The 11,700-nt window shown below is 41.6% G+C and overlaps 2 protein-coding genes across 3 annotated transcripts; one reads left to right on the top strand and one right to left on the bottom strand.

The window, feature by feature from the left end:
* Window positions 1–9: 9 nt before the first annotated feature.
* On the top strand, window positions 10–4,826 carry si:dkey-4e7.3 (uncharacterized protein LOC402865 homolog). 2 transcript variants are annotated; one of them, XM_060039449.1, is made up of 7 exons: window positions 10–216; window positions 1,100–1,170; window positions 1,248–1,435; window positions 3,356–3,535; window positions 3,708–3,819; window positions 3,910–4,046; window positions 4,442–4,826. In XM_060039449.1, exons 1-7 carry the CDS (start codon window positions 206–208, stop codon window positions 4,787–4,789), a joined length of 1,047 nt encoding a protein of 348 aa, XP_059895432.1. In that variant the 5' UTR covers window positions 10–205; the 3' UTR covers window positions 4,790–4,826. The 2 variants fall into 2 exon arrangements, with proteins under 2 accessions (XP_059895432.1, XP_059895433.1); XM_060039450.1 differs by lacking the exon at window positions 1,100–1,170 and having other exon boundaries at window positions 54–216.
* A 5,150-nt stretch (window positions 4,827–9,976) lies between these two features.
* Window positions 9,977–10,981, bottom strand: LOC132448881 (cytochrome c oxidase assembly factor 5). Its single transcript, XM_060040430.1, has 3 exons — window positions 10,730–10,981; window positions 10,575–10,658; window positions 9,977–10,311 (listed from the first exon to the last, which is right to left on the bottom strand). Exons 1-3 carry the CDS (start codon window positions 10,829–10,831, stop codon window positions 10,270–10,272), a joined length of 228 nt encoding a protein of 75 aa, XP_059896413.1. The 5' UTR covers window positions 10,832–10,981; the 3' UTR covers window positions 9,977–10,269.
* Between the last annotated feature and the right edge of the window lie 719 nt (window positions 10,982–11,700).

The raw sequence follows: 11,700 nt of genomic DNA, 5'->3' as shown, positions 1-11,700 counted from the left end.
TGTGGAGGGCAGTAATACGCTAAACAGCGTCTAAACTGCCGGATACTTAGAAGACGAAGAAGAACATATGGCGGCCGGAAATGACTGGGTGGGCTATCAGAGAAGAAATAGTTTTTCACCTGTGTCAATAACTGTCGGAATACGTAGTTTTTAACTAAAAGTTAGTGACTAGAATAGGTTTAGAAGGTGGTTCAACTTGTCATGCATGTTGTTGAAGTAAGTGAACCTCGACTCACTCATGCCATATATTTGATTGGTACAAATTTGTAACTGCATCTTTTTCATATAACGGTGATTTCTGTTTCATTTTGTTGTGTCGAGATCTGTTTCCCCGTCGAGATGTGTTTCCCCTAGTCCCCGCCCCCGTCCGAAATTACCCGAAAAGGCCCTCTGTTCCATAGGAAAGGAGGCTCACACATCTTTCAAATTCATACTGCTGACTTATTTCCCCACAACAGATAAGTGCTGTGATTTTCAGGCTGATATCATTCAATTTGACCATTTAGAACAGGGGGAACGCATCCTGACAGCTTGGAATATTACTGTCAGATACTGTTCCCCCTCTGTTCCATAGGAAAGGAGGCTCACACATCTTTCAAATTCATACTGCTGACTTATTTCCCCACAACAGATAAGTGCTGTGATTTTCAGGCTGATATCATTCAATTTGACCATTTAGAACAGGGGGAACGCATCCTGACAGTCATTATCTGGGACTAGGGGAAACACATCTCGACGGGGAAACAGATCTCGACACAACACCGTTCCATTAGCGGTATATCTCCCTCTCGGAGATACTGCGTACGTGTCAACGTCCAAACGCAAATCAATGCAATGTTTTTGGCTGATTTAACGATGATTGAGAGACAGAACCAGGGTTGTTGAAAAATACAAGGCAGGGCCAGGCAAGGCAACGGACTATGGAGTACGAATTATCTTTTGATCAATAGCATACAGTCATGAATTCACAAATCGGTGGATTCCATTCACCACCCTCTGTTTTCTTCCATAACTTATTGAAACAACCTTAGCTCTAACCTGGAGCAAAGTTTTGTAATAACATTAAACTTTTTAATTGCTTGGTCTCCATCTTATCCAGGTTTAAAATACACTATTTCCCGTTTGTTGCAAGACGTTTGCTACAAACGCCTCCTTCGCTGTCAACAACAGGTCTGTTCGTTAATAATTGATTTAATCTTGTGCAATGTTCTGCTTGTGGTAAACCAATATGTTGTGACTGTGTCCAGGCTTCATCATGAGAAAGAAGCTTCTCATCGACGTGGACTGCGGGGTGGATGATGCTCAAGCCATCATGCTAGCGCTAGCGGCTCCCAACGTTGAGGTGCTGGGCATCACTTGTGTCCATGGAAACACCAACGTGGAAAATGTGTGTAAAAACACCCTGCGAGTCCTGAAGGCCTGCCACAAACTGGAGGTATACTCAGTGGACGAGTTGTAAAAAAAAAAGCCAGGGGGGATGTTGGATTTTAACTTTTAGGGACAGATCCTTTGTGCTGATGACAGCGCATATGGTGGGAGACCAACGGTGTGATTATTATTATTATTAATATATTATATTTTTTGGTATAAAATAAGAGCGATGACTACTGTCATGTAATCGCTCTTATTTTATCCCCAAAAACGCAGCTTATCGGACGCATCACACGATTCGGAGGCATGCATCACATTTAAGGATTTTAAAAACTGATTCTTATTCTTTTTTTTCAAAAATACATTCGGCAGAGAAGGGAGACTAGCGTTGCTCACGGGTTGGAATGAAAGGGAGAAAAGGGGACAGATTTGCCTGCGGAGGCGATGTCTGAGATGCAGAGACAGCTTCACGCTACCAGTGTCCGTCTCGTACGGTGTGGAATGAGAGCTTGTGAATGCACTATTGCGCAAGTACGCCTGCGTGCTTGCGCAATAGCATACTGCCCGAGAATGCAGTATCGCTGTCAAATCTGTCCCTGGGAAAAGTAACGTTGGGTTGCCGCGGTATTACCGGTGTTACCGGTGTTGAGGACACCGGCAACAGTTTTTTTAATTTATTTTATCCAGTGATAAAAAAAATAATCTGTAGAAATTCATAATATAATTATAATTAAGAAAATAAAAATGTAATAATAAAAGATAGATATAATAATAGATAGGCTACCTGATAAACCGTTGGAACACACAAGACCGGTAACCATAGCAACGCCGGTAAACAAACCCTGCGAAGCCCAATCTCTACGAGAGCTCTACGGCCATCCGGAGGCGCACAGAGCTTTTGGCCGTGATATTATCTATAAATAATATGAGGGGGGATGCCATCCCCCCTCATCCCCCCTCAACTCGAGTGCTGGGTATACTGTCTACTGCACCATCAACAACCCTGTCCTTTCAAGTTCTGTTGACTGGTCCACCAGGCACAACAGAAAATGTAATGTTTCAATTACATTTGGCCTGAGTCAGCTGCTTGCTACATTGTGACAGATCACACGGTTTTAAAGATGGGGAAATGGACTCAAGTTTAACACAAAAATGGTTTCTAACACACAAGCATGTTGCTCTGAAAAATGTTTGGTTGTTTGGTTACCATCAACTTGCATTCATGTTTAGCTATGGGCATTCACAAACCTGTCCATAAAGGAGACATTAGGGTGTTTTCACTACAATTAAACATAGTATTTGAGTTCCAGAAATTATGTTTTTGAAGCTGTTTGCTGGAAATAGCTTTTAAGAAAAAAATATCTTGCCTACCTCTATTCCCCTCTAGTCCCTTCAGAATGCGCTGTTTCTGGTGTTTGTATCTTTAATGCAAATGGACTGCTGCCCATTGACCGATGAGCTGTCAGACTGAACCACAGCATGGAGGAGAAGGGATTGTTGCAATTTGCGGACTTCTGGAGCTCTATATAATATAATATAATAATATTATTATATATGGGTATTATATAATATTATTTCTAATATCACGGCCAAAAGCTATGTGCGCCTCGGGTGATATTATGAATCATAAAGACTTCGTCTGACGTCTCTGGTACTTCCAACAAGTAAAGACTCGTAGTGGGGGATATCTCGGCCATGGTTGAGAAGGGAGAATTGGGGGACAGGAACTTTAGCTTTGACCTGCCGGACATCGCCGTAGGTGCTGGACTGCCGCCGAAGCTTCAGCGGGTTTTTTGTTGTTGTTGATCCGAAAATCATCCGACCCGTGGCTCAAAAACTCACGATCCAGACCGTGAGCTCCAACATTATTGTTGAGTTGGGTTTGATAAATTAATTTGATGATGAATTGGCATTGCTTTCAAGCCGCTCCCTTTGGCCTTTTGTTCCTGGTGTTAATGCTGATTAATAATTTTTTTTGCCAAAGACTCCAGTATTCAAAGGGGCCGATAAGCCCATCCTTGGGAAGGGCATCAACGCGGGCCACTTCCATGGCCTGGATGGGCTGGGAGATGTCCCGGACCCTGACGCTCCTGGTCTGGACCTGATCCAGAAGGAAGGAGCGGTGTCTGCAATGATCCGACTGGTTGACAAGTACCCCGGAAAGGTAGGTAGGTGTGTGTGTGTGTGTGTGCGTGTGTGCGTGTGTGTGTGTGTGTGAGAACCTGCTTACGAGGCATGGGTGTGTATGTGGATGGATACGCAAACATGGTTATTTACAATGTTATAGTAAGCAGATGTTATTGTCAGCACTGTGACTAGTGTTTTTGGTGTCCCAGATTTCTCTGGTTGCCACAGCGCCACTCACCAACCTGGCTCTTGCTGTGAGGCTGGATCCATCCTTCCCGAGCAAACTCGAGGGCCTCTTCATTATGGGAGGCAACACAGAATGTGAGCAGACGTCCCTCACTCTCTCCCTCTCGTATCCATCTCAATTTGTCCCTCGCTGGGTTTTTCATGCATATTCTCCCTGGCTTTCAGCTCGAGGAAACACTACTGTGTGTGCAGAGTTTAACTTTGTAGCCGATCCAGAAGCTGCCTTCATTGTGCTGAACGAGTACCTGTGTCCAACTACCATTGCCTGCTGGGAGTTCACCTGCCACAGCAAACTGAGCTGGGTAACACTTCCCTGCAACACACACACACACACACACACACACACACACACACACACACACACACACACACACACACACACACACACACACACACACACACACACACACACACACACACACACCTACCTCTCCACACGGTGCCTATCAATACTTTACTTTATTAAATTGCATTGAAATTCTCAAGCCCAATATGCATATTTAGTGAAAAAAGAGAGTAACATGGAGAACAAAGACATTATAATGGATAGTTGGTTTAGGATTGGCTATTGTTCACTGTATTGTAATCCCTCTTTTTCATTTGGAGTTTAAATCAACTTTCAGTCGCAATAATGGAGAAGGGTTGCAGATATAATCTTCTTTGGTGTGTTTAAATTGTCTCCTTCACTGTGCCACAGGAATTTTGCGACACTTGGCTGTCCCAAGACTCTGAGAAGGCCCGCTTCATGAGGCAGATCTTTGCCTACAGCATGAAAGCGTCAGAGAGCGAGCGCCTGAAGAAGGAGTTTGTGGCCGGTACCGGCCTGGTCTCGTGCGACTCCTACGCAATGGCCGCTGCCATCGACGAAAACATCATCCTGGAGAACGACCTCTACCCCTTGACTGTGGAGCTAACGGGCACACACACCAGGGGAATGATGGTGATGGACACAATAGACATTCTGAAGAAAACCCACAAGATCAAGGTGATGAAGAAGATAAACCTGGACAGGTTCATGGAGTTGATGATGGACTCATTGAAATAAGTCATTCAGCTTTTTATGTACTACCTCCTTTTGTCCTGACCGTCTCTTGAAACAATTTATTAAATAAATATTTGTGAGATGTCATTACTCATTTGTGAGATGAGTTTGCTTCCTATTTATGTCGAGTATACACCCCTACTGTCCATAAGCATCCCCCCATATGGATTTGGAGAATGTTTGCCACGTCCCAGTGGTGGAGGTATCATATATATGAAAGAGGGCATTCAATTATACTATAATCAATTAGGAGGCCGAAGCCCTAAAGGGAGTGATGCAATAGGCGACCGAGGGTCAACATTTGAGAACCCCTTTTATCAAAGGGGGTCTCAAGGACTCATACGCTTCAACTGCGGCTGCAGCAGAAGTGTTGAGACAAGATAAGACATTTATAGAATATTCCCATTCACATGATTCTTCGCATGACCTGCAGGTTGGAGAGACTGAAATAACCCCCAAAATGAGTAATAATGTAAAAGCAGCCAAGTCACACAAATTGCTTGAACTATTTATTTCATTCCATTGTTACGTTGATATGCATTATTGAAAAGTTTCAAACAAATGGATTTAATGCAATGCCCACAAACAGTTCAGAATGGTACCATGAAATGTCTTGTTTATTGTATTAACCAGTTCATTTCTCTTTTGTGAAAGTCACCAAAAGTCAAAAAAAGTTAAACGCAAGGTCACAGGCTAACAGTGGAGCTGTGTTGGGAACCAGCAGCCGAGACCTTCCATGGAAACTTTATACCCATGTTAAATAGATTTAGTTGGCAGTTCCTTTTCTGCCCATTCTTTTTTTAAACTTGTGGAAGCACTTTGCAGTACTGGGAGACACCATTTCTAACGGCAATGGAGCTAGATTCTAAAAATATCAAAAGATGCCCAAAGCAAATACCTTTAACCCATAGTTGTGTTTTATCAAATTACATTTTTTTAGAGTTTCATTGACCACAAATTTAGCAGAAATATTTTGCATACAAATCTTTAAATAGTTTAACCACATTAAGAAAAATACATTCGTTAATTTTTTTTATTAGTGAAGCCACAAGTTTTGCACATTATCCAAACAGAATACCTGAAATGTTGATATTTCAGCTTAAAACAAGAGAAAAGGACAACCTAACGAGAGTGAAAAGTTTGGGTTAGGTGACCTATAGTTCAAAGATGTCCCTGGTCAGGTAGACTAAATAAAAGTGTATTCCCAATTGCTCCAGGACATTCGTGTCATTTACTTGTGAGCTCTCCCTCAAGCCTAGAGAGACATCAGTGTTGAACCACCAACTGAAAGAGGGTATTTGCCATTAGTATGAGTGACAACATTTCATGGCTATTAATTTAGTTCATTATATTTAGCCGATTTGAATAGACTTTCTAGCAGGTGAGGCTGTCAAATAACCAAATATGGAGCAACTGCAAAAAGTAAATTTGCAGCATGACCAAATTATACAAAAAGTATAGGAACTGTTCTAGCAGATAAGTTTGGTTTTAGAAGTCTCTTTTGATAGGCAGGGAATAATTGTCTTTGTCACCCTGTAGTCATGCCATCAAATCTGTTGGGCAAAGTACCGCTACTGATTAATCCAGTAGACTCACCAGTCAAGTCCCCCTAGTTAGAAAATGGAAGAAACCCAGTTAGTCATGTTAATTATTCTGTTGTTACAAATGAAGACTAATACTTTCCACATATTGCGATCCAAGTTACTAGCTGCAGTCTTGGATTTTATAGTTCTATATGAATAGATTCAATTTACTAAACTATTAATCATGCTTCAGAAGAATTAACCTTTCTTGGATGGCAGATCTACCACAAGCCTCCATTGCCACAACCTCCAGATGGCTTACGACCTACGGCAACTCCTCGACTACTGCAAGCCAACAAATTGGCTCTTGCACACCAGACACGCATTTTGCTTTATTTTAGGTTTTCAAGCATCTTAAAATACCCAAATCATCGCTCCAATACACAAATCAGCTAATGGCCTACAAGGAAATGCTGAAGCTAGTGTTAGTGATGGCGATAGAAATGGACAAGCTTGCGTGTACAAATATGCAACTAGAATTGCAAGGTTCACAGCCCAGTTGCACAAGTGGTCACAACCGTTGGATTGTAAGCAAGGGTAAAAAAAGAAAAAAACATCCCACAAACTAGTCAACATGGTCAATTGAAAGCCTGTACAAAACGACCCTGGAATAGTCAAATGCAGCTTTACTGCGGATGAATTAAGCCAAATTGCATAAACATCCAATGGTAAACAGTATACAAATGCAATCAAGGTTGCACTCAGACTAGGCCATCTGGCCGTGGCCATCGCAACTGTGACCTGGCCACGGTAGGCTCTTGTACATACGCCATCACGTCGCTAGCATCCAAACAATTCTACCAAACCTTAACCAACTAGTGAAAAATGGAACAAAACTTTAGCACACACCCAGTGACTAATCACCTTGTCCAGGGGTGTTCCAACGTGGTTTACCAGAGGGCCTTGTGGACTTAAAGTAAGCCACACCTTTGACAGAGCACAGAATGACGTTAAACTAAGCTAATCTACAGGTTACTAGTGCTAGTGCAATTACATGAGCATTTTGCACAATATTTGTACTCGTCTCCAATGCTACGTAAAGCAGGCTTCTTCAGAAACCCGTAGCCTGCTACATTGAAGGGCAACTGTAACAAATCCTGACCAAGACCGAAAGATGTTTCTGGAAGCCACTACGGCCCACGCAGCATATTACTGCGTGGACCGTGGTGGCTTCCAGATCAACCCTTCGGTGGACCATTCATACACATGTATTCCGAGGATGTTTTGAAGACACTGGAGTCCCATGGCACTAGATTTGAAGACTAAGTTGGTATGGGGGGGCCCAAAGGGGGCCCCCCCATAGATCTTGTCAGTCATCTAACACCTGTTAAGAAAAACACACACATCACAAGATACAAATCAGCAAAGCTAGGTTAACAAACAGCGGCGACATGCATGTCAAGGTGCAAAGAGCAGGGATACTGATGGCTTGTGTCTGAGGAGACAGCCCAAAAATGTCAACAATTAATAAAGGAAAATAACTTTTACTCACTGCGGTGGTCTGTTTCGAAGTGCCATGTTGGTAGCAATATTTGTCTGGGCTGTTCAGTCAAATGCCCACAAAAACAAACACGCATACTTTCAGTTTGTATAAAGTGACAATAGTGATCTGCAATCTAGATCGAAAACTTTCAACCCTCACTAAGCGCAACCTCGATTGACACAGGCCGATGCGAAAAGTAAACCCAACCCATTGTGTCCGCCTTAAATAAAGGGGTGCGTGACAGGTGATCTCAATTAAGAGCTAATCAGGAAGTTGCAACACAGTCTCACTCCCTACTCGTCAAATGTGTGACGCATGGCCAAGGATCCCTGGCGTCAATTTCAGGGTTGCCAGGTCCTGCCTGCAAAAAACGTCCTGCCCACATACCGTTCAAAATCCACCCAAAATGTCCTAGAAGCAGCCCAAGTTCTTGTTTTAGCAGCGAAATGTATTGTGTGTGTGTGTGTGTGTGTGTGTGTGTGTGTGTGTGTGTGTGTGTGTGTGTGTGTGTGTGTGTGTGTGTGTGTGTGTGTGTGTGTGTGTGTGCGTGCGTGCGTGCGTGCGTGCGTGCGTGCGTGCGTGCGTGTGCGAGCGAGCCGATTAAATCTTCCTAATAACTATAAAACTAAAGATCAGACACAATCACTGACTGTTGATTATGCAAGTAAAAAGTATATTTCTCGCTAGAAATGTTATTAGAAACACGTTTAACGGTGAATCGATCCTAAAATATTGCATTTCCTATTCAGATAATAAAGATTAATAAAGATCATACACATTCACTGACAGAAGATTATGCAAGGAAAATGTACATTTCTCGCTAGAAATGTCATTAGATACACGTTTAATGGTGTATCTGTCCTAAAATATTGCATTTCCCATTCAGATAATAACGATTAATATGGCTACGTAACAATTTCACCAAATGCTAGGAGAACGTATCGCCCCCTGTTGGTGCTATTCCCCCATTCATTTCGAATGGAGAAGGACGCGTGTTCAGGGTGACGCTTTTGTCAGGCAAAGCGTGACCCTGAACACGCCTTGCGATGTGGACAAACGTATCTATTTTACGCCTTGGCGTGATACCGGGTTGATCTCCTCTACATTTGTGTTTAGTTTTGGGAACAGCCAGTAAGTGCAGGTCAGAGGATCAGAGACTTTTCATAGGAGTGTATACTATTTGACTAGTAAGTCAGATAACACGTTCATCTTCTCTACCTGTGCAGCCAAAATTAATTACCACAGAACAAATTATTCTTTGAAATAGTTTATTGTTTAAAAGGATCCCCATTAGCTATCACCAAGGTGGGACGAGATAGTCTTCCTGGGGTCCACACATAAAGACACAAAACATAACAATACACAAGATACAAATCACAATTCAGTTAACAATGATAATCTAAAAGGAGTAAATCATTATAAACATCACCCAAAAATTATTCAGATAGTTATTACATTCATGGGTATTAAAAACATACGCATTAAAACATATTTTCAACCTCACTTCGCATTACAGGACTCAACGTATTTTCTGCAGGAAATGCATTAGCTAGTTGTACATTGTTTTTCTTTATTTTTCTGTTTTCTTCTTTATCCTGTGTTCATGTAGGCTATTGTTGATTAAACATAAGACCCCCCCCCCCGCCCTTATTAAATGTCCAACATAAATAAATTTTATTAGCATTTTATAGACCGATACAATGGATAGGGCGTATAGTAATCAGCGAGTGACGCTTATTCCCGCTCTCCTTGCTTGACCGCGATCTAGCATCTAGGATCGATTGCTCTTCCTTGGGTCCCCCGACGTTAACGCTGAATTGTGCTGCTGACTTGGGCACGTTGCAAATATTTAAGTTTTTTTAACGTTGATTATTTGATTTAAAAAAAAAAATTAACATTGAAAAATATAGCTGAAAAGGATTTGACAAAAAATCCAGACACGTTATATTATAAATCTGTGCCAAATCCGATGGCACAGATTTACTGCCATATTAATTAATGAAAAAAATAATGATTGACAGCAATAGTTTGAATACAATGGACCACTAATTGCACATTGCCATTGTACTTGTTTGACTGAAGCCTATCTTTCTATAATGTATCATGTAAGACAGCAGCCCAATCGAATGTGTAACAAATGTCAAATGTTCAAATTTATTTTCCATACCACAAATATAATTATAATAAAATAAAACATCAACATCAGGTGTACATTGATTTCTGTAGCATTTTTCTTGAATGCTACGCCGTTGTCATCGTTTTATTAGGTTATGACGTAGTTATTCCGGTCGACCACGTCCCAGGCGAGGCCTGGTTCCATGTTGAACTTGGCATCCCTATTTACAAGGGTCATCCAATATTCACCCAATTGTGTGACAGGATCGCTACTGAAGAAAAACAGTCCTTAGAGGGATGAGTCAATATCCCTTTCTTCCACGGAATCGCGACCTTGGGTCTAGCTGATGATGACAAGAGGCATTTGTTGTTAGTTCTCAAATAAATGCTTCGAACAAGTAGAAAATATATAATAGGCCTTTGGCTCTGCTCATTAATTAATCTCCCTTTAATAATAAAGGGATTTCAGATCCTGTATTGTGATCTCAAAACACTTGAGATCACTAACTTACTCAGTATTTTGAGATTGTTTCGCAGTGCCAAGGAGTAATCCTTTACATGACATGTCATTGCTCTGCTTTACTGACCTAATATAAGAGATACTTACCATTGACCTCTTGCACTCAAAGAAGGAAGTTTGCAAGGCTTTGCAATGGCCTTCTTTCAAGCATTCGCTTGGCAATTTCCCTTCCTGCAAAATGGTAAATGGTAATTAAGGTTTGCCTCAAGTAGTGTAAATAAATGTCGAAGACATCCACAAACCTTTACGACACAGTCGTGTTGAAGGAGACATGCCTTGAAGTCTTCTCTTACACCAGCACACGCCCTAAGGTCCTCTTCTTTATCCTCGTAGTACTGCGGCATGTTGTTTATTCCTCATAGAGACTTATCAATGGTAATCTTTCCAGGCGTATTATGTTATCGATCAGTTGGCAGGTGTCACAAACGTAATACACTCATGGATTCCGCCATTGTTCATTTTCTTCCTCGTTCATTTCAAGTGTGCCGAGACCACAACAGATTGCAACAGCGCCAACTATTGGCCTTTATTACGATCGTTTAGCCATATATTTTGACCTGATGATATAATCCGCCAAGCGAACCTCCTACGTTTTCATTTGGTAAATCAAAGTTAAAATATATTTTGCTAATTTTAATACTGATGTCAATTTGAATTGCTACGTGACCACTGATGATGGATGTTTAAAGCAATACATATCCTGCATCTACAAATCGATTAATGTCTATGTATCACTATCCGTACCAATTCATTTTGTCATCTTGCTGTTTCACAGAAGTCTTAAAATTATGTTAGTAAAAAAAACAAAGGATCACATGAATGTCTTGGATTGTATCAACCATTTTCCTTTATTTCAAAGATGTACATGACAATTCATGTCCAAACCATTCACACACACACACACGATGAAGGCACATGAACTGATAGGGAGGAGTCAGGCATGTCCTCGTGGGTCAGTATATTTCTCTTATTGTCCTTTGATCAAAAGGGGGCCCATTAAACATTGCACAGAAAATCCTTCCTCCTTTGTGTGCATTCAGTCTCTGACGGGGGACTGGGCTCACAGATCAATGTGTAGGGATTGTTCGGAAAGTGTCTTCCTCCTCCAAGCCATCTCTTCTACCTCTGAGTGGGTCGTGCTCTTCGTCCAATGCTCGAGCAACAAACAATGCGTTCGTGGCAAGGAGAAGATGAGGCCACTTCTGATGTGGAT

This window comes from Gadus macrocephalus, chromosome 20 (genome assembly GCF_031168955.1).
Source record: "Gadus macrocephalus chromosome 20, ASM3116895v1".
NCBI classification, from domain to species: Eukaryota; Metazoa; Chordata; class Actinopteri; order Gadiformes; family Gadidae; genus Gadus; species Gadus macrocephalus.
Note: the sequence above shows the minus strand (reverse complement) of the source record. Positions and strands in the feature narration are given on the sequence as shown.